Genomic DNA, 25,276 nt, shown 5'->3' on the forward strand with positions numbered 1-25,276 from the left:
GCGGGCCGACAAGGGCCACGCCGACCCCCCCCCCCCGGGCCCACGCGGGCCGACAAGGGCCACGCCGCCCCCCGCCCCGGGCCCACGCGGGCCGACGGGGGCCACGCCGCCCCCCCCCCCCCGGGCCCACACGGGCCGACGGGGGCCACGCCGCCCCCCCCCCCCCCGGGCCCACGCGGGCCGACAAGGGCCACGCCGCCCCCCCCCCCCGGGCCCACACGGGCCGACGGGGGCCACGCCGCCCCCCCCCCCCCCGGGCCCACACGGGCCGATTGGGGCCATGCCGCCCCCCCCCCCGGGCCCACGCGGGCCGACAAGGGCCACGCCGCCCCCCCCCCCCCGGGCCCACGCGGGCCGATTGGGGCCACGCCACCCCCCCCCCCCCGGGCCCACACGGGCCGACGGGGGCCACGCCGCCCCCCCCCCCCCCGGGCCCACGCGGGCCGATTGGGGCCACGCCACCCCCCCCCCCCCGGGCCCACACGGGCCGACGGGGGCCACGCCGCCCCCCCCCGGGCCCACACGGGCCGACGGGGGCCACGCCGCCCCCCCCCCCCCGGGCCCACGCTGCTCCTCAGGGCAAGCCGACGGCGCAGGCAGGCACTGCTCGCTCAGGGTTCAGCGCAGCCCGCTCCTCTTTACACGCTCCTGCTAGTTGCGGGAAAGAGTGAGAAAAGCCCTTCGGTTCAAGAAACGTCTAAAAAGTTTATATTGGGCTTTTCTCCTACTCCGCACTCCCCCTGAAAACTGTTTTCCCCATAGAAGAGGAACCTCAGACAACACGAGAAACCTGCAGCACACAAGTGCTGAAACATTTGTGCATCAGCTCTTTACTCAGCTTTTTCAAGAGCCAGAACAAGTCACGTTTTCTGCTCACAGCGACCAGCCACAGCTCCAGCACAGCTCTCCACCAGCAGGGAAACCATCCTCCTCCTCATCCCCTGCAGACAGGCTGCAGTTCCCTGGGGCTAAACCAGGCTCCTGCCCTCACTGTGCTCCAGCAGCATCCTGGCCCAAGCCTGCGACTCCCAGAAATGCAAATAGATTACTTTAAAATATGTTTATTTTTACTGTTTAATATACTGTTTAGTGATACAGCTCATGGTGTTTTGGCATTTCCCCCTCCAGCAGAGCCTGCTGGGAGCACGGCCTTTCCCCCAGCCTCACGCGTAGGGGATGAACGTGCAATGGCCACGTTAGGTGGGACCTACAAGCCTGGTAAACGACAGCACTGAAAGCAGAGAGCGCTTTGCAAGCGGCACAGCTCTGACGGAGACGTGAAGAGACCTTCTGTGCTGCCTCCTGGAAACCCGAGGTACGAGCCCCAGCCTCCACAGCATACAGCAGCCTCAGAGGCGCGAGCCCCAACTGGGCTCCGTTGCCAAGTTTTCTTGCATCTTGTACAGCACAAGGGTCTAGACATGCCTTCGCCGCCTCTCCTCCCCCTCCAGGCACAGGCAGGAGCTCCCAGCCCTGTAACAGGGTTGGCTGCTCGTGGCTCCAGCCCGTCACCCAGCCACTGAGCTCAAAGGTGCAGCTTCTGGATCAAGAAGAGGGGCCACACTCCATCCCAGCCTCACATCTCAAGGAGGTTGCCAAGAGCAGGGAGGGAAAAGGAAAGAGCAGAGAAGCCACTGGCACAGGGAAGGGTCATTTTAAACACTGGCACACGAGGCTGAATAGGTCCTTAAGCATCAGACAAGCCACCTGGTATCAATGAGCACTTATCCACCTCAGCTGACTTGGCCCACCATAGCCTTTTCCAGGAGTTAACAGCAACGCTTTCTGCAGCACAGCAGCACCACAGAAACATTGACACCAGCCTACAAGGCCCCCATCATTACTTCAGGCAAAAAGGTTAGATCAAACATCTGATTACGCCCTTCTCATCAGCAGCTTGTCCCACCCGTGTCCTCCTAGGGAATGAACAGGCCAAGACAACACTGCTCTTTAAAATTTTAATTAAGGTAACAGTAGAAATCATTAATTGAACTACAGCTCTTGACAACCACAACAGCATATAATTTTTTTCTCCCTTATCCAAGACCACTATGGGATGCCCAAGACCAGGGCTCTGCAACCAGACAGCAGCAAGTTATTAAGGGAACAAACAAACTCACCACAAGGAGTCTCAGGTTTGCACAGTAAAATGCCAGCTGGTCCCACACCAACATTTTAGGGCCATCTCTGATGATTTTTGAAGCAAACCTGCAGCAGCAGGCCTGTTTGCAACACTGCCCACCAAGCCCAGGCACCATGGGCTGTATGCACTGGGGCAAGGACATCTGGGAACCCCATGCTCATTTTCTCCTCAGCACAGAAGAATAAGAGCTTCTTTCTCTTGGTCCATCCAGGGCTGCAGAACTTTTGCCTCACCTCAGCCAGACCACAGAGTCAGTTTGTGAAACCTTCAGTGTGTTCACATGCTTTTTTTGAGGCTTAGACCTTGACATTTGCTTTTCCACCTGCATCAGAGCCCCTGCGTGGGTGTCACTGGGCTCAGCTCTTGTGCATCACTGTTTCCGATATCCAGCTCCACCTGGATCCCTGTTGGCTGCAAAGGGAATCCACAAGGATGTTAACCTCATGCAGCTGGAAGTCTAAGGGCAAGTCTGGGCATTGCTCTATTGCCTGCCCCAGAAAAAAGAAAAATCTCCAATTATATTCCCATTAAGAATTTCTTCCTGCCCTGTGCCCTAATTTTAACTAGGCCTGCTGAACACACAGAGCTACAAAGAGAGAACGCAATTTAGCGGAGAAAGAACGACTTGCTCCAAAATGTCCCCAGATACACAATTAACACATCCAGGACGTGTTTCACTGCCCGGCACACAGCCGCATCCCTTTGGATCAGGATGCAGCATGGGCTATCAGCCAGGATACTGGTTTATGCAGCACTGCTCCAGTACATACGCAGAATTCAAGTCAAAGTCACCTATGCAGGTGCTGGAGCCAGCGCTACAAGATCTTTGTTATCCATATGCAGTCAGGAGAGATTAAGACAAGCAAGAGGAACATGGTGACCTAGATTGCAAGTGGTGCCACCCATTTAACATGCCTAAAAATACAAGCCCAGGCTGCTAGGAACAGATGCTCTTCTCTTGCGCAGGATACTAGGTTGCATTTCCTCCTCTCCCATTGCAACAGGTCACCCAGTGAGGCCTCATCCTGCCTTGTCTTCCATCCTGCCTCAGGTCTGAACCTAGGTCCAAGTCATCTTTCCCATGACTTCTTCCCCGTTGCCAGAGGGGCTGGTCTCACCTGCCGAGACGATTTTACCAGGGAGGCAATGCGCTGCGTGTTGGCCTTCTCCCAGGTTGCCTCTTTGCTCTCCAGCAGCACCCGGGTGCTGGGCACAAAGCTCCAGGAGCGGCCAAGTGCTGGCTTCAGGGGGCCAGTGCTGCTGTTCCTTGTCACCTGGTTGGTCACCTGCAGCACAAATACCATTATCAGCACCCAGGAAAAAACGGTGCCGCTCACAGTAACAAAATGCAGGAGATCACTAGGAGATAATAACCACAATCTGCTACTTCTGCAAACCTTTTTTCTCTCCTTCCTGCCTCTGCCCTCCCCCAGCACAATCATGCTACCGTTGTAAACACAACTCACAACTGCACCACACGCGTATGTTCCTAGCCGACTGCTTAACACAAGCAGTGCAAGAGAAGCTTCCCCTTCTCTGAGCCTAGGGACAGGGTCCACAGCCCACGGAAGCACAGGGGAATTAAACTGCACTCACCCCGAAGAGAAAAAGCCCTGGGCTGTGTCTCTATGAACAGCAGTGTGAAAATGGAGAACTGCTCTAGCTTCAAAGGATCTCAGCACAGGCACTCAGGTTAATGCTGAGCTCACTCAAGCTGCAGTGATTTCCAGTGCTGAGGCCCCCTGCAAAGTTTAATTCTGAACCTCCAAGCATCCTACCAGACACTCTTCCCTATTGCTCTACTGCAAGTCAGAACAGCAAAGGGCAAGGCTGGACTGATGCCTTCCAGCGCCAGGTTCAGCACATTCATTTTCCCTTGTGGCTCTTCAAGTTCAAACACATCAACTGTGGTCACAGCAACCTGTCCGGGAGCATCAGAGCAAATGCAATCGCTCATTCAAGAGCTAGAGAACGGAGATGGCTCCTTCCAGTCCCCAGCCCCTTCCACATGATGCAGTGCCGCCCTGCAACTAGCTCCAAAGCAGCTAAGTAAGCGGCTATCTAGGCAGCCCCTTAAGTGATATATGAACCTAGAGCTGGTGCTAATCAAAAATAAATACAAGCAGGCTTTTGGTCTGCTTGTGCCTAACTCTACCATGCTCAATCTAGCAAATGACTTGCTGGCTGCAGACAGCAATACAAGGCAGCTAAGCAGCCCTGTTCTGGCTCCGCAGTTGCCGGAACAGGACATCTGTGGCTGCAGAGCACCAGAGCTACATCGGCAATCAGGCCCAGGAGCAGAGCTCTGCAAGATCTCAGCTGCAAACAGGATCCCTTGGGTGTTTTGAAACCACTGCAGGACTCCTTACCATGGCACACACCAACACCCAAGGGGCAAGGCACAGCACCACTCACCACAACCGCCAGGCTGAACTCCCTGGCCAGCATCTTCAGCTCCCTGGCCAGCTGCATCATGAGGGCCAAGCCTGGAGAAAGATAGGGCATTTTTGTGCTTGGTAGGATCAAGTGAGACAGAGGGAGCAGCCCCTTAAGTTCCCAGGTCCACTTGGAGGCAAGTGACACTTAGATTTCATGAGCACTAGATTTAGTGACAGTCCATGAGATGCCTTCCACCCCCTTCTGCCAACAGTGCCCAGAAGCCCCAATGCATCTTGTCCACCCATGTGCCCTGGGGAGCCATGCCTACAAGTCAGCATCTCCAGGGCCCCTCGGCCAGCAGACCGGGCATAGACAGACCAATCTGAGTTGTGCTGCTCTCCTCTCACATCTTAGAATCCCCCAGGAAAAAGCAGGGCAAAAAAAGCCTGACAAAAGCACCAGGAGCTCTGGCCAGGTTTGGCTTTGCAGGTCAGACACCCCTCTCTAGCCACACCTCTGTGGGCTACAGCCCACAGCCATGAGGTTTCCTGAGATCGCACTGCCTGCTCCCAAGGTGCGCGAGACCCTCCAGGTGTCTGATAGGTCTCTTGGTGCCTCAGCCAGCAGAAAGCTCCTCAATTCCAATTTACAATCCTTTTTGGCAGAAAGAGCCTGGGGAGCTGTGCATCTTTGCTGCTGGCACATTTTACATCTAGGACACCGCAAGCAGAGGTTTTACTCAGCAAGCAAATGCAGTTCAGTGCCTCCTTGGTCCTCTGCTGGGTTTCAGACCACTGTGCTGAGCCTGCAACACAAGAGCTACCTTGAATTTTCACAGTAACGCTGGAGACGGACTCCCTTTTCAGCTAGTTGCAAAGGAAAAGTCAGGGCAATCGCCCCCACATAAAGCCTGCCCCTTACTCCAAGCACCAACTCATGCAGGACAAAGATGCTCTTCAGTGAGAGTGGGAGGTCTGTAACCTCACTGCACGTCCACGGAGTCAGCAGCAGCACTTCACTCTTATCCTCCAGCCCCTTCCACAGCACGCTCACCCTCTGACTGCTTGCCTCCCAGCAGCGGGTAAATCACAGCCGAAACAGAGTCGATCAGCAAGACCTTGAGAGGCCCCGTGGAGCTCGTGACCTGAAGGAAAAAGGCACCACGTGCCTTGCAGAGTGCTACTAGGCAAATCTGGCAGCTTTGGAGGTCCTGAAGCTGCATGGAGGCTCAGTGTTGGACCTGGTGTAAATCACTGCACACACAGCTCTGGGGCCTGCTGCTCTCCTTGCAGCTCCAGGCAGCCAAGGGGAAAGGAGAGAGAAAGAGACTGAGGGTCTTGGTCCTACCTGCTGGGAAAGGCTGTCCCGGAGCTCCTGCAAGGCTCCCAGCATTTCATAGATGTCAAACGCTCGGGCCACCTGAACCCGCTGCAGAGCCTCCAGCTGCAGCAAAAAGCAGCAGTCTCATCAACAGCCTCCTCTCCTCCAGGAACCGTGCCACAGCACACATCCTGGCCCCACGGCCACCCCCCAGCAGATCTGCAAGCCATACTCCTCCTGCCCCCAGGACACTAATAGCTCTTTGCATTTATACCATGCTGCAGGGCCAAGGACACTTTTCTTCTGTCCCCATTTCATCAATGGGAGGCCTGAAACAGTGAGGTCAAGGAGCCGGAGCCTGGGCAACTGCACCGAACGCTCCTCAGGGAGAAACAAAGCGTGGCGCCTAACCCTGCACCAGAAGAGCCCAGGAGGATACGGGCAGAGCCGACAGAGGAACCGGGGTTTGGCAAGAGCCAAGCAAGGCCAGCATTAGCAGTTAAGGACCAGCCTGACCTGCTCCGCAGTGAACTTGCCTGTTCTTCCTCATCCTCTGCCCGAGCTTGGAGCATCTGGTAGAGGCGGGAAGCTGTGAATCCCCCCGTGGAGTCAAGAAACAGGACGTGCTGCTTGAGGCCAAGAGACACACTGGCTGCAACGCTGAGACATACCTAGGAGAGGCAAGGCTTATGCATGGTCCTACACCACCAGCTTCCCACAGGAGCTCAGGAGCTCCCAGGGTCCTCCTGGCCCCAGCTAGAGGCCTTCCTGGTGATCCCACAGCAACCAGGACCAGCAGAAGCCTGGTTCAAGCCTCCTGCCAGGGCTGCCCTGTGCTCTGGGGAAGGCTGAAGGACAACAGAGGAGACAAGGCCAGTGCCTGCCCATGGACTGTTTTCCTCAGTGCTTTCCTCTTATCTGCACCTGATGTAGGATGAAAAGGTCAATGATTGTGAGTGCTGAAATCACTCTGATAGCCCCACAGCCAAGGCAACCACCTGCAGCTGCAGGGTCCTTTGCCACTGGGACTACCAAGCTGGAAAGAATAAAAACCTCCTGCATTCAAGAAGTTACACCAGCCTCAGATCCCAGGAGTCTCAGTTTGGCTCAGGTCCCTCTGCTTTCTGTGCCTGAAGGCCTCTATGACAGGAGACTAGCACAGGGAAAGGATGGGAACAGATGGGTTTTGCCAAAAGCTTGACTCCAGCTTTTTTCCCCCCTTTCCACATGTTCTCATTAGAAACCATCCAATTAAACAAAAAGTAGGATGAGAGGTCTAGGCTGCGTCTGTAAATACAGATTGCAGTATGGGTCCGGGAAGTCCCCTTTTTCATGTGCTTTGGCACCATTTTTGTCATACCTGTCCACTGCCCTCCTCCATCCTGCTCACCTGTGTCTTCCCACTGCCAGGCGCTCCCATGAGCTCCGTCACTTCCCCTGTGTACAGCCCAGAGTCCAGCAGCTTGTCCAAGCTAACAGTTGAACAGACAGGTGGGATTACCGACACATCTTCAGTCAGAAAGGCAAGGACTTCGTAAAGCAACAATATCCAGATATCTGTCCCTAGAGAGGTCCCTTTCCAACTGCAGACAAGTGCCTCAGACTTTGCTCCTTCCCCTCTGTCCCTGCTCTCTGCACATTTTGGAGAACAGCAGATGATCTGCAGTGTGATGGGCAAGAGGACAGCACTGAAACGGAGAAGAGCTGTGATCTGGGAGCTCTCAAGGTGTGACTACACAGGGTTTCTCTGCACAGTCACTGCAACCACCCCATGAGGGGACTGGGAAAAGGGAGAAATAAGGCACAGGAGATATGGAGAGTAACTCATTTCCATGTTCAGAACAATGACAGCAATGCCATTCCCTCAAAGGGCATAGACTGGCTGGGCTTGCAGCCACAATTTGAGCAGGCCAAAAAGAAAAATGCATCTACTCTCACCCTAGTACCACAAAAAGGGTTTCAAGGTTGAGACCATGGGCAGGAGAGCTGCAGCAGTTCTAACAGGGAATATCATCAGCAGTGCACCAGGTCCACTCCACCCTTGTCCCATCTCACCCCACACACTGCTTGAGGCACCATCATACTGAAAGCCAAAGCCCAGACTGGGCTGTCTTCCCACAGAGAGCTTCCCACAGCCAGACCTGCTCGTGACCTGGGTGATGTACCCACCTGGCAATCCCAGTGGACAAGATAGCTGTAGAGCTCTTGAGCTCCTCATAGAGATCTGCTCCATTGGCAGGGAAGGCTGAGAACTGGGCCAGGAGCACACGTCTCACAGCAACCAGGGCCTGGCAGGCAGAGAGTTGTCTGAAAAAGTAGGCTGAGGAATTCCTGGGCTAGGCTGGCACAGGGACAGCAAAGAAAAAGTCTCCCTTGCCCTGGGCAACTGTGTCCAGCATGCTAAGGCACGTGCATCACCCAGTAACATAAGATGCTGACAGCACAGCTCCCACTCACAGCTTGAACTCTTAAGCACAGTCCTAAGATACTGAGCACTCAGCACAAGCCTGGCTGCCACAGAGCCAAGCACAGGGAAACCCGCGATACAGAGCAGAACCAGATGCTACAGAGCATCCCACAGGCTGAACTGCACCACCAATGTCTGCTTCAGAAGGTCCCGCGGACAAGCCTGTCCAGGCATGGAGCTGAACAGCTCCTAAGTTAACATAACAGGACTCTGGCATTTCCCATTACCTTGTAAGACAGGGAACACTTCTGTGCAACATCTTCCAGGTCAGACGACACAAAGTCCACCACTGCAAATAACATGAGGGATAAGAATTTAGAAGCCAAACCTTGATAGACCACAAACACTAAAGAACCAACCATCTCCTTTAGGAAACACCCTAGGACCACAGAATAAATTCTGCCTTTAAGTACTAACAGCTAAAACATTCCTGTGCCTCTCTGCTGGCACTCCAGGCGGGCAAGCAGGATGCCCCATGAAGTGGAATACTGATTTTCCTCTGAGAAGGTGCTGGCATCACCTGAGACCCATTAACTTGATTGCAAAATTAATTTAATTGGGGACAGGTTAGTTTAAAACAAAACAAAACAAAACACTTTGCTCAAGAGCTGCCCAGGGCCATTTGATGGCTAGGGTTGGAGAGCGCAGCTCTGCCAGCTAGCAGAGCTGGTCCCGAGGGGTAACAGCCAACCCAGTGCCAGCTCAGGACACGCAGAGAAGGGCAAGAGCTGCTGAAAATAGCGAAGAACTACTGGCCCTGCTTCTGCCCCAGAAGCCACTTTGAGATTTATTATTATTATTATTATTATTTAAAGGCGTATGTTATATATTGAAAACAGCAGAAGGCAGTTCTCAGGGGGAAAAGGAGCATCACGACACCCGGGGCTTTCGCACCCACGGGATCCTTTGGCCAGAGGCTCCGTTTCGCGCGGATAGAGCGTTTGCTTCTCTCGGCCTCGGGCCCGGTTCACCGGAGCCCGCCCGGAGCCCCGCGCCGCGCGGCGGGGAGGGAAACCAAACGCCCGGGAAAAGCCCCGGAGACCTTCCCGGAGCCGCGGAGCGCGGCCCCGCCGCCGCCCGCCCTCACCCGTCCGCACGCCGCGGGCCCGGAGCAGCAGCGCCAGCTCGGCCGAGAGGCCGGGGCAGAGCGCGGCGCGCAGCAGCGCCATGGCCCCGGCCGCGGCTCCCTTCCTGCTTCCTGCGGAGCCGCTCGCGGAGCGCGGAAGCCGCCGGCGGGGGCGGCGCGGCGCGCAGCAGCCCCGCGCAGCATCGGCAGCCCCGCGCAGCGCCGGCTGCCTTCAAAGCGGCCTGGCTTGGGCAGCCCGGGGCAGCCCGGGGCAGGCGGGGGCCGCTCCCGGGAGCAGGGCTCCGAGGCGTCCCCGAGGAGCAGCCGCGCGGCAGGGAGGGAGGGAGGGAGGCTCGGGCGTGCGGGGGCTCCTGCGGCGAAGAGCCTGTGCTCTGGCTCTGCGCGGCTGTGCTGAGCTCGCGTTAGGCCTGTGCGGGTAACTCCGGGAAGGAGCAAACGCGGCTGGGCTCCAAGGGGCTGCACTGAGCCAAAGCAGGATCCCCGGAGCGCGGCGTGGAGCACAGCTGCTCCTGCGGCCCTGTCCCTCCCCTGGAGATGCTGAAGGTCATTCTGGAGGTTTGGGGAGGGCAACTTCAACAGCGAGTGTGCTGGCTTGTCTTCTGCAAGGTCTCTTTCCGGAAGGTAGCTTGAAGCCCCGAGACTCGGTGGGATCCGGGATTCGGCCGTGGCAGGAGCCGCCTGCAGCCGCTTGTGCGCACGTGGGTCTCGCAGGGTTGCTCTGGCTGCTGCCCGGGCAGGAGCAGCTCCTCCAAGCAGTGACTCGCCCTAAGGGGTGACCAGCGGGCTGCTGCTCTCCCTGTCCCCTAAAGGATGGATTTTCCCAGAAAAAAAAAAAAGAGCTTTTTGCTTTTCCAGGCAAGGCCTCCAGAGGGCCCTCGGCGTTTGTGCCTGCGGGTTGGTGCCGCGCAACCGCTGTTATCCCCTTCCCAAACCAGGCAACACAGGGAGCTGCAGACTGTGGCCACCACAGCGGCTCTGTCTCGAGCATTAGTAGCATCAGACAGTTTTATTTTTGTGATTTAGTGTGTTTAAAGAACCTGCAATATTGCTGCTGATGAAAATGAAGCCTTTATCTGGAATAACTTAACATACCCTGCATAACTTGCTGTATGCCAGAGGAGTTACTGGAACGAAGAAAGCTGACCCTTCTCCAACACCTAAAGCAAATCAGGGAGGTGTTTCCGCTGTGTAAGTCAAAAGTGAGCCCTGGAAAAGCTGTGGTGCCGAGTCCATGCGTGGTGGAAGTGGTTTCTTCTGCCCTCTGCAGACGTGGTGTCTCTGCAGGCCATGTGGACCCATTGCTGTGCTGCTCGCTGCCTCGAGCACGTGAAGGCCTGAAATTGCCCTGCAAGGGGACGTGATGCAGAGACCACCAAACCGCACTGCAGCCCCCTCCCATACAGATAACGGGAACGGGGCAGTGCTGACTGGTAGAGGTTGAAGGAGCTAAGACACGAGCTGATGTAGCTCTAGGAGAGCTAGACAAAGTGGTCTTGTGCCATTTTTTTTCTGCATAAGACCCATAAGCATAATCTATTTTTTTTTCTCAGCAGGGCCTTGGCGTGGAAGCTAGGTCACCTGGTGTAGCTCAGCTCTGCCACCTTGGAGCAACGGCGCAGTTACAGTGTGCCCCTGCTCCCCTCCGTCGGTGATTTTCCCACCTCTGCTGCCAATTGTGCCTGTTCGTTTTGTAGCCAGGACACCGGCGGTCACGATCAGGCAGCAAAGCAGAATTCCCAGTGCTCCGCGGCCTGAAAAACCTGCGGGTCCGATAGGCTCAGCCCTGTTCGGGAGGGGTTCAGCAGTTCTCTCTCCTGCCCGGTGTCGCTCGAGCTGAGACCTGAGGCTCTCGCCACAGCAGTGGGCCGATACGCTCCGGTCCAGACCCTTGAGCTAGACCGTGTCCAGTGGGCTGCGAGACGGGGAGGAGGAGGAAGAGGCGGCAGCACCGGCTACGAACCGACTTTCTTTCCGAGCGCCTTCTGGAAGGTGCTGGGCGCTGCCGCAGCTGCCGGCGCGGGGCCATTTGCTCCAGCAGCTCAGCTGTCTCCTGCTTCCTTAAATAGGAAGGGAAAAGGGTCTGAGCACTGGGCTGGGGGTCAACTATCCCGGCTGGGGGCTCTTTTGGCGTGCTCCCCCCCCTTTCCCACGCCTGTGCCGCTCTGCAATGCGGGAGCGCTGAGGTTTGGCGCGGCGGCGGGGATCGGTTCCCCCGGCAGGTGACCCCCCCCCCAACCCCGGCACGAAAGCAGCCTGGCACACAGCCCTCCCCGGGAGAGGTGGGGACAGGCTGCGGTGACAGGCGACGCTGACGGGCCCCAGGAGCCGCCGGGTCCTGCCCAAACTTGGAGCGGGAGGCGAGGGAGGCGGCAGACGAGGGGAGCGCTTTCCCAGCTGTCCGGACCCTCCGTGGCGCCGGCTGACTTCGTAAACTTTCTTTTCTTTTTTCTCTTTTATTAATTGACCCCTGAGGATCTGCAACCCTGGGAAAAGGTTTTGAGAAGCCACAGCCTTGAGGAGCAGTTTGGGCCTTGGATTTTTGGAACGCTTCAGCCCGGTAAACTGCTTTATTGAAGAGGGTATTAATTATATGTTGGGATCAGAGCACAGCCTGGCTTGGTGGCCCGACTCACCCAAGGGACCCTGTCATACAGGCAGCTGTAAACAGAAGTGGCACGAGCTGATATTCTCCTTAATACTCCCAGGCAGGCTAAAATTTGCATTTTTTTTTCTTTTTTCCCCTCTGTCCTCCAGATGGAGGATCCCGTCCAGCTGAAAGAGGAAGGCAACAAATATTTTCAGGCCAGCGATTACGAGAAAGCCCTCCAAAGCTACACCGAGGCCATAAAGCTCAGCAAGGACAAGGCGCTGCAGGCGGTGCTGTACAGGAACAGGGCAGCGTGCTTCCTGAAAAAGGTGAGGACGGGGCTCCCGGCCCGCCGGGGCGCCGCTGGCCCGGGGGGGGCGCGGGGCGGGGGCCGCGGCGCCTCGTGCAGGCGCAGCCCGGAGGTTTCCAGGCAGTGGTGGCACCGTGCAAAGGTGCTTTTTCAGATAGCTTTGCTCCTGCCGAGACGCTGACGCTGTGCGGGACGCGTCTCTAGCAGGGGGGAATAGGTCGCAGCGTGCGTCGGTAGTGTGGATATACGCTGCTTGCGGACTGCCCTGCTAACAAATTGCCCTTCCTCCCCGATTCGGCAGGAGGAATACGTCAAGGCAGCCTCGGACGCGTCTCGAGGTAAGCAGGAGGCTGCGTGCAGAAACGAGCTGCGTTGCTGGCCGTGCTTGCTCCAGCCTGCTGGAGCTTGCCCTCGAGGCCAGAAGGGAGGCTGGTAGAGAAGATGCAAAGATCGTGTGCTTACGCTGGCTGCGGTGCACTCTCTTTGTACAGCTAGGCGTTAGCACGTGATCCAGCTGCTGATCTGCTAGCTTACAATGCTAACATTGACCTGAACACACGGTGTTCGCACAGAACTGAATAAAGGGCTCGTTCCTTCTTAATTTAAACGTTGCTGTTCTCCTCAGATCCCCAACAAGACCGGTGCAGGATGGTGGGGAGGGGAGAAAGCAGCATGCCGCTTGCATGCACCCACAGCAAAACAAAAATAGTCCCAGTGAAAGCTGGTGTTAGATCTTGCTGAGCTCATTTTGGCAGATCTATGAGTGACCTTTGAGGGGGAAAGAGGGAAAAGTGAGTGAGGTGCACATGGAGGGCTTGGAGGCCTGTAAACCCAGTATCATTCTCTCTTAGTGTCACGGTAGAGAGATGCAGTGATTTGGATGCTGCTAATGACCTCTCTAAGCTGCTGCTTTGGTACCTTTTCTCTCTGCATTTGTGCATTTCTTCTCATTAGAGCTGGTAGCTCTTAAAGCTGATACTGGCCACTGCAAGCGAGAGGCCTCCAGCGTCGCGGGCCGGGGGCTGCTGTGGCTCCGGGGACGCAGGCGCCGTGCAGCGGCTCTGCGCAGGGTGCCCGCCCCGGGCCAGCGGCTCCAGCCTGGTCTGGGCGATCAGACGTGCCCAAAGGCAGGCGTCCAAACTGACGGCTGTGCCTCGAGGAACAGTGGTGGTTGTGAAGCATATAACTGCTCACCCGGGGAGCTCTCGAGAAGCAAACTCTGATGGCTGGTGTTTTGGATCACTTCCCCAGCTATTGATATCAATGCTTCGGATATCAAAGCCTTGTTCCGGCGCAGCCAGGCTCTGGAAAAGTTGGGGAAGCTGGACCAGGCGTTCAAAGATGCTCAGAAATGTGCTACCCTCGAACCCCGCAACAAGAACTTCCAGGAGGCCCTGAGACGACTGGGAGCTGACATCCAGGAGAAGGTAAATGCTATGGAAACAGTCCCAGATTTGCAGATGTGGGACATCTGAGGGTAATCCTTGCCCTGGGATACACCATTACTGGTCATATTGAAAACTTATAACAGTGGAAGGAGATAAATAGGCCCTGTTAACTGGAAGTCTCGTGCCTGAAGCGTGTAAATCTGAGGATTGTATTCAATGGTTCGGTTACGTGTGGCAGCCAGGTCCTGAGTCTCGGAGGTGGGTAATGCTGCTTTCTGAGGAGTGAAGCCCGTCCTGCTAGGCAGCTTAGCTTGCCTGCGATTTTGAGGTCTGTGGCTTCCTTGGAGTGACGTGGGAAGGTTCCCCCGGGGTGCCCTGCCTCCCTGATTTCCGTGCGCTCTCCTGTGTTGGTACAGCTGCGCATTCAGTTCTCCACGGACATGCGGGTGCAGAAGATGTTTGAAATTCTGCTGGATGAGAACAGCGAGAAAGAGAAGCGTGAAAAGGTGAGACAAAACGGCTGTTTAGTGCATGCTGCGGCGTAGCAGGCTGCGTTCCCTTCCCCGCCGCCTCCAGAGGGAGGGTGAGGTACGGAGCAAGGAGGGGAGCTGAACTCGCAGAGACATCTTGCAGAGATGCCCAAAGAGGCCTCACCCTTGTGCCAAGGGAAGCTGATTGACCTCCCAAAATACAGAAGTTGGGTTCAAACCGAGTTTCCTTTTGGAGCTGGACTGCTCAGGCCCATCTCTGCCACCGTCCCCACCTTCTCCTCCAAGCAGCGACCCGTTTTTCTCAAGAGGAGCAAAGTCAGTCCCTGGATGTCTCCAGAGAAACTGCTGGCCAGGCTCAGAGCTTGTCCTCTGTAGCTGTGAGGTGATGGCCACCTCGCAGCTCCCACCAGCGTATCCCCACGTCTCGCTGCCAGGGCCAATTCTTACTTATAGCTAGCGGTGATAAAGGGTGGAGGGGAAACAAAAGAGAGCAGATATTTTGCAAAAAGTTTGTAACCTGCTGTCCAGTTTCTAAAGTGTTCCTGAAGCTGTTTCAGGAGAGGATCACGCTTCATAACGTTGTCCTGAACTTTTGTAGCTCCTCATGTGACCAACACTTGCTAGAGCTGCACGGATGCATTTTGGAGGCTGCCTGCAGGGCCGTGACACTGACTCCTGGTTGCTCTTTCCTCTAGGCTGCAAACAACCTCATAGTCCTTGGGCGGGAGGAAGCAGGCGCAGAGAGGATATTCCAGAACAACGGGGTCAACCTGCTGCTGCAGCTGATAGAAACCAAAAATCCTGAGCTGATCCTGGCAGCTGTGCGGACGCTTTCCGGCATGTGCACCAGACATAAAGCTCGAGTAAGCAACAGGGCCCTTTTCAGACTTTCACTGTTGTTTCCATGCAACTAGGGGAACAGAAAATCACAATAATTCACAATGTGTTTGTGTGTAGTGGAGATTTCTTCTTCCTTCTGATTCTTGCAGGAAAAATCGAAATTCTGAAATTCTGGCAGGGGGAAAATACAAATGAGCAAGTGGGAAACTACAAAACACAGAGTGCCAGGACTGTGCTCTTGATCTCCAGGGTCAGACCTGTACATGTTCCCTACGGTGAAACAAGGCTTATGATGAGTCCTTACCAAATGAGTAGTGGTCAGCAAGGCTGGATCAAACCCGAGTCCCTCATCACAGATTATAAAGAAGCAGCAAGTCATATAGTCTCTGCAGGCTTCTGAAAAGTTATCCAAGGCTCCTTAGGTGAAGAAAAGCAGGGAGGATCTAGTAGAAGACAGCAAAGATTGCTGGATAAGGTCCCAAGTCACAGTGCTCCCTGAACTAGATTTTATATTACTCCAGACCGAGACAGTTTATGTAGTGTAAAGTGGCTCACAGAAAGCCCTGTCTCTGTCATATGGCTGGAATCAGGAGATAGACACTTGCAAATGAATGTATATATTGGTGTGACTGTGCAAAGAAGAAATGGGGACCCAGGACACAATAAAAGATAAATAAGATAAAAATCCAGTGTGGTAGGGACCCATTTTATCTTCTTCTGAAGCACTGGATGTTGCCGCGTGCCAAATGCTGTGCTGCGAAGCCCTGTAGGTCAGTACGTTTCTGGACATACCTCCTCAAGTCACTGATGCGTTACTGTGCACAGGGATACACCGGGTTTGCTGCCAGCAGGATGGAGTTCTTGCTCTAAACAGGCTCTTTGTTGTTAACAGCCCTTGTGCAAAGACCGCTTCCAAATCTGACCGTACTCATCTCGGCTACCTGGCTGAAATAGCACATTATAACTCTCCACTCTGGGTTTTAGGAGCTGTCTTGCTAGAAAGGAAAATAAGGTGGATAAGCAAAACTCCCTGTATAGGTTTGGGGTTCACACAAGAAAGTTCCTTCTTTGTGCAAGCCAGGCTTGACTTTTCTAAAGCGTACAGAAAGGATCAGCTCATACCTCTTCCTGACAACTGCTCTGCTCTCTCCTTTCTGGGGCCAGGCCACTGCGATTCTCCATTACCTGGGCATTGACAGCATTTGTATGTGGATGTCAGTAGACAATGAAGAAATCTCCCTGGCTGTCTGCAACCTCCTGCAGAGCATCATTGACTGCTTGCTGGGTGAAGGGAAAGAGGAACGTCACAGCAAGGAGGAGGCCCTAGTGTTAGGTAATGGTGCATGGCTGAGCGGTCGCTTGGACAAGGAGAGAGGAGGGCAGGGCTCTGCACCCAGCATGTCCCTCCTATTTCCCCTTCTTTGAGGAATTTGCTATAGTTTCTAGCCACGATGGTGCAGCACTCTGTGAAGCTGCAGCCCTGGAGGTGCTGTGTAGGCCGTGACGAAGGAACGGACTTGCTCAGGAGTGTGCTGAAAACCAGCTAATGGGCTTGCAAGTGGAGATGCCAACTCCTTCCTCAGCCACTCTACCTTTCAGCTGTCCAGAACCACAACGTGCACACAGTTCTCATCCTCGCTGTTGATTTAAATACATATATTCCAGTCATGCCGTGCCTTTGAATGGTTTTCACTGCATTCGCTGGCTGTCAGGGGAGACTTCTAACTGGCTGCTACTGCCTTGATTCTGTAGATACCAAAAAAGATTTGAGGATGATCACAATGCGTTTGCTGGGTATGTTGGTCAGTAAGAAAGTATCGGGGCAAGGACGAGACCGAGCTCTCAACCTCCTCAACAAGAATATACCAAGGACGGATCTGAAGGACCACGACAACAGTAGGACCACCTTTGTCATCGACAATGGTGAGTCCTCCTCCATCCTTACACTGGTTTGAGAGACATGGAGCTGTGTAATCTGACTTGAATACCTGTAAAACTGTTCTTCTGTTTTTTATTGGTGGATGCAAGCTGGAGTAGAAAGACATAATAGCTGGAAGCAGTTCTAAAATTGAGAGAACAAAACCTGTGTATGAGGACAAGAACTTTTGTCTAATGGATTAGCTTCAAAGAACTCCAGTTTATTCTGATGTATTTGCTAATGTTTGGAGGATTTGGCTTGGATGGGTGGTTCAGTTTGGGTAGGATAGATGAAACCTGCAGAGCCAGTTTCTTAAACTGGTCATTTCAAAACTGGAGGGAGACAAGGGATTTGTGAAGTGTGTGTTTTATATTAATTCTAATGCATGCGTTACCATTTTGATAAAAGTTATTAAACAAGACTTGCAATGAAAGAAGAGTTAAGACATTCAAATTGCTTGGAAGCCACTGACTTCTCATTCAGTGCCTTCCAGTCTGGGAGGCCAGTAGGTTTAATGCTTCGTTACAATAATGTCTGATTCAGCAGGGGACAATTTCCTGCTGCACAAATTTCCTTATTTTGTTCTGAGAGCAGAATAAGCACTTGATGCTGCAAACCTGTAACCTCAGGGAAGCAGAACCTCCTGCCCAGTAAATATCAAGAGTCTCTTTATCTAAGGCTTATGTGATTTAGCAGTAAAGCAATTGAAAACTGCCCAAGTTGGATATTTCATTGTAAAAAAACAAAAATAGCTTGAATTTTGTACAGACCCTCTCCCCTCTAAAGTCCTATTACCTGATTATGTTTCCAGGCTTGAAAAAGATACTGAAAGTGGTGGGCCAGATTCCTGAGATGCCTGACTGCCTGCCATTAACAGAGAACACCCAGCTGACTGCGTCTGTCCTCCTAAATAAGCTCTATGATGACCTGCGCTGTGATCCGGAGCGTGACAATTACCGAGTGATCTGTGAAGAGTACATCAAGTGAGTCGGGGCTGGTTTAATGTGACTGAGCAAGCCCAGAGGCAGATCAGTAGGAGGTTTTAAAGAGATAAGGCACTTTCAGTCCATTTAGATGCCTAATCGAGGCCTTGGGAGATGATGTGATTTGCCTGTGCTCCTAGGGAATCCTTCAGCTGGGAATAGAAAGCATGTCCAAATCTTCCCATTGTACTCCAGCTGCTGGTTTGCAACCTCTGCATGAATTTGGGTACAGCTGTGTCCCAAATACATATCTATTGCACCAGTGGAGCTCAGTTCAGCAGAGAAACAAGGGATCTGTTATCCTCTTGAGACAAAACTACCCTCGGAATCCCTGCTTCCACTGCCTGAGCTCCACAGAGGGCATCCTTCTGGCAAACTGAACATCCCTCTGAACCTCATTCTACCTTTCACCCATGCTCCAGCTCTCCTGTGGGGAGTGGCAGCAATGGATCCAGTTTGAAAATTGCCTCCAATATGATGGAGGATATCCCCTGCCCTGCACAGGGGAATGACAACAGCAAGCAACCCACTGTGAATCACATGCTGACTCCCTCTATCCCATGTAGGAGCAAAATTGACCCTCAGAACATGGATAAGACGCTCCATGCCATCCAGATAGTGTCCGGAGTACTGCAAGGGCCCTTTGACTTGGGCAACAAGCTGCTAGGCATGAAGGGAGTCATGGAGATGATGGTTGCCCTGTGTGGGTCTGAGAGAGAGATTGACCAGCTGGTGGCTGTAGAAGCCCTCATCCATGCCTCCACCAAACTGAGTCGGGCCACCTTCATCATATCCAATGGGGTGGCACTTCTGAAGGAGATCTACAAGAAGACCAAGAATGAGAAGATCAAAATTCGAGCCTTGGTGGTAAGGATGTCAGCACTCTGCCTTTTTACTGCCTGCCGGTGCTCACCATCTTAGCCCTGGGCTTGGGAGAGGGAGGAGGTCTTGGGAGCATGTCAGGGTCTCTCACCTTCAGTTTGGGAATGGTTTATGGTGCTTCTGCCTCCAAGAAGAGGGCAGACCAAGAAAATAGGGATTATTGGTAACTTTGAATTCAAAACAGGGTAATCTTCCGTTAAAGACATCTAATAGCACAAAGCTCAGATTTTGTGTTACAGGATGAAAAATTTGCCATGTATTATGATGTTTTTCTTTAAGGTTAGACCTGACTTCAAGCTTTAGATGAGGGATTTGGCTAGTTTTGAGCAGCCATGCTATGGGACTAGTGAGCTTTTCTAACTAGGGTATTCTCTTCCTCCTCAGGGTCTCTGCAAGTTGGGCTCAGCTGGAGGCACTGATTATGGGCTACGGCAGTTTGCTGAAGGGTCCACTGAAAAGCTAGCCAAGCAGTGTCGAAAGTGAGTCATTTCACCTTTTCCCCCTCCCTTTTATTGTTTGATTCTTTGCAAAATACAAAATGCTCTTTCCCCTGCCCACACGTTGCCCTCATTGGCTATCATTGCCTGACAGCCGGTAATGCCCACAAAGCAGTTGTGCTGGGTACCAGGACTACTTCTATGGCTCAATTAGCCCTATGTTCCTCCTGCCTCATTGCTACTCAAGATGCAGATGAGCCTTATCCCTCACTCACTTCCCAAGAAGGACACCAGAGATGGCCTTCCTTCTTTATCAAAATGGCACAGGATGAATTTACCCAGTGGACTTACCAAGGAGGTGGCATGAAGTTAGGATATGACTGAGTGGGTGACGGTAATTAGCACCAGACAGCAGGGCATCAGCTGTTTCTTGTGATGGGGAAGGTAAAACAGTGCTGAATGGCTGTTGTGGTCCTCTTTCCCCTTTAGATCCATCAAAAGGGCCATAGAAACATGTCGAGTCTCAGGAGAAATACCTATGGTCTGTAGGAGCTGTAGCAGAACCTGAAAGCAGGTTCAGGCCTGAAACAGCCTTGGCACCTCTTTGTTTTTCCTCCCCCTCTTCCCAGACAAAATCACTTCTGGCTCTTGAGACAGCCTGCAGACATTTCTTGTCTCTGCTCTAGGTGGCTGTGCAACACCAGCATTGATACCCGCACCAGGAAGTGGGCTGTGGAAGGGCTGGCGTATCTAACCCTTGATGCAGATGTGAAAGATGACTTTGTTGAAGATGAGCCAGCCCTGCAAGCTATGTTTGAATTAGCCAAGGTTGTACCCTTTTACTCTATTCTCTCATTCTTCTGGTAGCATCAAGTTCTCTCAGCTCTGCATCCCAACACCACATTTACCCAGGCAGGAGGAGTTGTGAGCCCAACCCCTCATCTCTGGGTTAGAAAGATTTCAGTTTTGTCTGTGCCACTAAGACACCTCAAATTTGTTCTTATTCTGGTATTTTCCTCGGGCTGAGGAAGGTTGATCTTACTTTTACTTTCAGCCACTTTGAGATGTTCTTCCGTGAAAACCTAAAGCATCAAGATATTGACAGCATCTGATGAAACCACACCCTCTATGGCCATAAAAACTTCTGTTTTTTCAAGCCCCTGCTATAAAAAGCAAAGCAGGGAACAGGCCTGCAGGGCTTCAGCTTAGGACTGCCACCATGGTCTGCACAACAAGGGGACCACTTCCCTTGCCATGTCCTCTTCATTCTCTCATGCCTCTGACTTTATTTTCCTGTGCAGACAAGTGACAAGACTATCCTGTATTCTGTGGCTTCTGCACTGGTGAATTGTACCAACAGCTATGATACCAAGGAATTGGTCCCAGAGCTGGTACAACTGGCAAAATTCTCAAAGCAACATGTGCCTGAGGAGCATCCAAAGGTAGGTTGTGTACAGCCAGGGAGCTGGGAAGAGATGCTCAAATCTGAGGACTTTTTGGTGCATCCCCCTGTCACAGACTTCACATCTCGTGGCTCCCAGCCTACTAGGCTGAAATTGCTTTACTATCCAACCAGGCTTGACTGTGGTCAGTAAGACAGTAGCTGCTAAAGGGCTAATCCTTTCCTAATGTTCCCCTCAGGATAAGAAGGATTTTGTTGTGAAGCGGGTGAAGCGATTGCTGAAAGCTGGAGTAGTCTCTGCTTTGGCCTGCATGGTGAAGGCAGACAGTGCTATACTGACAGACCAGAGCAAGGAGCTCATAGCCAGGTACCTTCACTGCTGTCATGGGCTGGGAGTGTTGCCAACCTTCATGCCCCTGAGATGGGTGCCTGGCCTGAGATGGGTGCCTGGCCTGGGCTGGTCGCTAGAGTGGTGCGTTCTGCCCATGATGGTGGAATAAAGGCAGGTGAAAAAAAATTTTTTTTAAAGAGAGATTTTCCTGAGTAACTTCATGAAAATCTGCATGCTGACCTTGTAGGTGGCTTGCAAGGCGGTCTGGCTAGGATGCATTATAAATTTCATGTCCTCTAAACACAATCTTATGGCCCTGAAAACTTTTCACTCTGCCATTTGATGCTTCGTGCTAGAGTGCCCTGGGCACCGGGTTAAACATCTGGAGTTTACCTGCTAGGTCGGGCTTCCCCTCATGGCCTTACCCTCCTCCTGTTAAGGACACGGGTCATTGCCTTCCAGCATGACTGTTTCAGTAAGTGATACTCTGCTTTTACAGAGTGTTCCTCGCCTTGTGTGAAGACCCCAGGGACCGTGGGACTGTTGTTGCTCAAGGTGGTGGAAAGGTGATTACTCTTATTTTTGTAGCCCATTCTGATGTGCAGTTAATGTCTGTGAGCCTGCAGTGTGGCTACAGTGAGGGAAAGTGGCAGAAAAACAAGAGCTATCTTAGTAGCCCCTGTGTCAGGACTGATACCTTGGTCCTATCTTTGTAAGCCAAAGAAGCAATCTTGAAACAACTGTCTGAGCTACGAGCTCTGGTGTGGTGTTTATCTGAGAACAAAAGCAAGGCATCTTTGTGGACTACAGTCCAGATGTGTTTCTCCTCCAACCTACATGAAGCTTTAGGATATTTGTTACTCAGGATATCAAGTCCATTCTGCAAATCTCAGAGGCATTTCCTGCTTTGCTGTGGTCACTAGGCCCTGATACCTCTGGCTGTGGAAGGCACAGATGTAGGCAAGATAAAGGCTTCTCATGCTCTGGCAAAAATTGCTGCCATCTCCAATCCAGACATTGCGTTCCCAGGGGAGAGGGTAAGTCAAAACAATCTTCTTGGCAATTCCTTTAGCAAACAGGAATCACTAGGACCTGGCAGCTGTAAAAGCAGTGGTGTCATTTCTGTTTTTAGGTGTACGAGGTGGTGAGGCCCCTTGTGAGCCTGCTGAACACAGAGAGGGATGGCCTCCAGAATTACGAGGCTCTCTTAGGTCTCACTAACTTTTCAGGAAGAAGTGATAAACTTAGGTGAGTTCAACTATTTTTTGACTTTCACTCCTGATGAAGCATCTAGGAAAGGAAGAAGTGCTCTAGAAAAGCTGAGAATGAATATACCAAGTCTGTTTCTGGGCTCTCAGTGTAGAGTTGTCAAAAGCCCTGATGCAAATTGATCTGTTATGGACCTTTGGGGGGCTTTTTCTCCCCCGAAGACATCTGTTTTACACACACCAATTCCCTTAACCTCTTTTCAGAGTGTATAGGTAGGGTTAGTTTTTAAAACAGTTTTAGATTTTTACAAATTATATATGCTTAATGCTAATTTTACAGAATTGGTCATTTTTCACCTGTATTTCTCCTCTCTTGCTTTGTCCTGACTGGGCATTTCTCTGCCTCCTGTGCCAGCACTAACATTCATGTGGTTGCCCAGCCTGAAAACAGACCAGCAAAATAACTGTGTTTTGTTTTTCTTGGGTTACTTTCCCATCAAGTCAGTTCATTGACCTAAAAGTCCATAGGACAGCACAAAGCTAGTGCTAGTGAAGAGGAGGGCAGGGCCATTGCTGTCAGACTTCATTCATCTTAATTTGATCTTGGAATTACATGTTTAGTCCTCCATGCATTGGGATGGATGGAGAACCAGGGGTAATGTTCTTGCCAGCCCTTTCAAGCTAGATAGAATTTTTGCACCCTTGGTTCATGCAATCCCCCAAAATATCCATCCACATTGGATTCATTGTGCGTTCACCATACTGATTCTGTTCTCTCCCTTGGCATTTTCATTTTGTTTGGAAGAATAGCTATGACGGAGCATATGTGTTTACTCTGGCAGATCAAATCTCGTACATCATGAGCTTCTTTGATAGGTGGCTTCATTAGTTTCCTTTTCAGCTGTGCTGAAGCTGGATTCAACCATTTTCTCCTAGGACTGTGAAGGCTGGTCAGTTTGAACTACCTTTGACAGAGCTTGTAAATGTCTTGAAACTAAAAGATTTATAAAATAGCCTGGAAAAGTAATAAATTTTCCTCTAGTAGAAGGAAACTCAACATGAACTCAATCTGTATTAGACAAAGGATTAACTACATGCTATGAGTTTCAGTGCCATAGGCACAGACTTGTTTTAAGGCCTCCCTTGTCTCCCCTATGTCTTCAGTTAGTATTTTAAGTTGGTTATTGCATGTCATGTAACTATATTCTGATTCTTCTTCAACACAGGATGAAGATAGTCAAAGAGAGAGCCTTGCCAGACATTGAAAACTACATGTTTGAGAATCATGACCAACTTAGACAAGCAGCCACGCAGTGTATGTGCAACCTCGTGGTCAACAAAGAGGTAACTCACTGTGTGTTTTGGACTTGACTGCGTGCAACAGCTCGTGAGCCACTACGGGGAGGATTTCATAAATGTATTCTCTCTTTTTTTTCAGGTTCAAGAGCGGTTTGTGGCTGATGGAAATGACCGGCTGAAGTTGATGGTATTACTATGTGGTGAAGATGATGAGAAAGTCCAGATTGCAGCAGCAGGAGCTCTAGCCATGCTTACAGCTTCACAAAAGAAACTCTGCTCTAAGATGACTGAAGTGGTAAGGACATAAGCCTGATTATCAGCAGGGTAGAAATACCCTTGAAGGGGCCTGCCTCAGTCATGAAATGCCTCTCAAAAGAAAGATCTAGTCCACCAGTTTACTAGTGAAGAACTTATACTTGTCAAGCAAGACCTGTGTGTGTATGTTCCTACTCCATCCCTGCACACAGTACAGCAGTTTTCTTATACCAGCCTCTAAGACTTCAGATCAGAGCTGTAACATTTCTATATAGCTGCTTCTAAAGCTGAAGTCAGGCTACTAACTGTCAAATAAGAATAGTTAGGAATGCAAGATATTCTATAGACCCTTAAATCTTCTGATATTTCATAAACTTGAATTCAAATCTTGCTTCACGCAGAAGTGAAAAGAACTTGATAGATACCTATTGAGTTTTACAGATCCCAAAAACATCTCAACATCATAATCCTGGGAGCCCAGCACAGACCCTGTAATAGCTTAATATCTCTGAAGATTTGTGCTTGAGAACTCATGAACTCTGTTGCATTGTACATGTCAAATTTGGACATTGGTGTTTGTTAGAATAGAAATGATCAACCAAGTAGGAGGAGAGGCTAGGGGAGTCAGTGAGGGGAGGAGATGTTCTGCTCCTGGTTTTCTTGGCTCTGCCAATACTCTGATTAGATTCTTTGCACAGAAATTATTCACCAGCCTAAACATGAAGCTGTTCTGTTTTCTGTGGTGCAAGGGCCAAGAAAACTTCTGACTTTTTAAGCAAACAGAAATTGGGCTCTAAAGTTTGGAGTCAGGTTTCCTTAAAGAATCAAAGAACCATTCTTGACACAAGAGTGTGACGAGGTGAGTCCGCGTGCTTCCTTTTGCTGGGAAATGCCTTGCCAAATGCAAATTCCATGTCGAGTTGCTTTCAGATTGATACTAATGCTCTAACCCCTTGCAGACAACCCAGTGGCTTGAAATCCTGCAGAGGCTCTGCTTGCATGATAACATGGAAGTGCAACACCGTGGACTGGTCATAGCTTTCAATTTAATGGGTGCTGGCAAAGAACTGGCAAAGAAGCTGGTGGAGACAGAGCTCTTAGAGATCCTGACTTTTATTGGGAAGCAAGAAGATGACCCCAAGAAGCAGCACATCATCAATGTAGCACGTGATTGCCTTACAAGGTGCATGGATTACGGGCTGATCAAACCTCTCTCTCAGGCATAAGGAAATGAAAAGCACCCAAAAAAGCTGTGTGTGTGTTGGGGGAAGGCTGCTGAGAAATCACCTGCTCTCAGGTGAACTGTTCCGTAACTACCGCAACTCCTGGTACTTCCGTGATTCCTAGGATGGACAGCAGGAGAGGATTTCATTGCTTCCCATGCTGTAGTGAGAAAATAGGTTTGAGGGTGTTTGTGTGCTTTTTTTTTCTTTTCTTTTTATGGGATTTTTTTAATTGGCTTTAATTGGAGTGCCAGTGTGTGAGGATGGTGGGTGGATTCTTAATAAATTCACTACTTTGTTCTGTGTGGAATCTCTGCTGTTCTGCT

The 25,276-nt window shown here is 51.8% G+C and overlaps 2 protein-coding genes across 8 annotated transcripts; one reads left to right on the top strand and one right to left on the bottom strand.

Moving 5' to 3' along the window:
• Positions 1-1,944: 1,944 nt before the first annotated feature.
• On the bottom strand, positions 1,945-9,510 carry RAD51D (RAD51 paralog D). Of its 7 annotated transcripts, none has more exons than XM_062592714.1 (11): positions 9,397-9,510; positions 8,537-8,598; positions 8,012-8,130; positions 7,233-7,314; positions 6,379-6,513; positions 5,870-5,965; positions 5,576-5,690; positions 5,262-5,327; positions 4,559-4,629; positions 3,262-3,429; positions 1,945-2,554 (listed from the first exon to the last, which is right to left on the bottom strand). In XM_062592714.1, exons 1-11 carry the CDS (start codon positions 9,476-9,478, stop codon positions 2,471-2,473), a joined length of 1,080 nt encoding a protein of 359 aa, XP_062448698.1. In that variant the 5' UTR covers positions 9,479-9,510; the 3' UTR covers positions 1,945-2,470. The 7 variants fall into 7 exon arrangements, with proteins under 7 accessions (XP_062448698.1, XP_062448700.1, XP_062448696.1 ...); XM_062592716.1 differs by lacking the exon at positions 9,397-9,510 and adding an exon at positions 8,727-9,378 and having other exon boundaries at positions 6,379-6,468; XM_062592712.1 differs by lacking the exon at positions 9,397-9,510 and adding an exon at positions 8,727-9,376.
• Positions 9,511-11,729: 2,219 nt separating this feature from the next.
• UNC45B (unc-45 myosin chaperone B) lies at positions 11,730-25,260 on the top strand. Its single transcript, XM_062592571.1, has 20 exons — positions 11,730-11,953; positions 12,151-12,312; positions 12,595-12,631; positions 13,545-13,720; positions 14,098-14,187; positions 14,868-15,035; positions 16,177-16,345; positions 16,765-16,935; positions 17,742-17,913; positions 18,480-18,780; positions 19,180-19,274; positions 19,919-20,060; positions 20,534-20,674; positions 20,874-21,001; positions 21,465-21,531; positions 21,889-22,002; positions 22,098-22,213; positions 23,400-23,517; positions 23,612-23,767; positions 24,687-25,260. Exons 2-20 carry the CDS (start codon positions 12,151-12,153, stop codon positions 24,951-24,953), a joined length of 2,790 nt encoding a protein of 929 aa, XP_062448555.1. The 5' UTR covers positions 11,730-11,953; the 3' UTR covers positions 24,954-25,260.
• Positions 25,261-25,276: the final 16 nt, after the last annotated feature.

Source organism: Rhea pennata, chromosome 20, assembly GCF_028389875.1.
Source record: "Rhea pennata isolate bPtePen1 chromosome 20, bPtePen1.pri, whole genome shotgun sequence".
Taxonomy (NCBI): domain Eukaryota; kingdom Metazoa; phylum Chordata; class Aves; order Rheiformes; family Rheidae; genus Rhea; species Rhea pennata.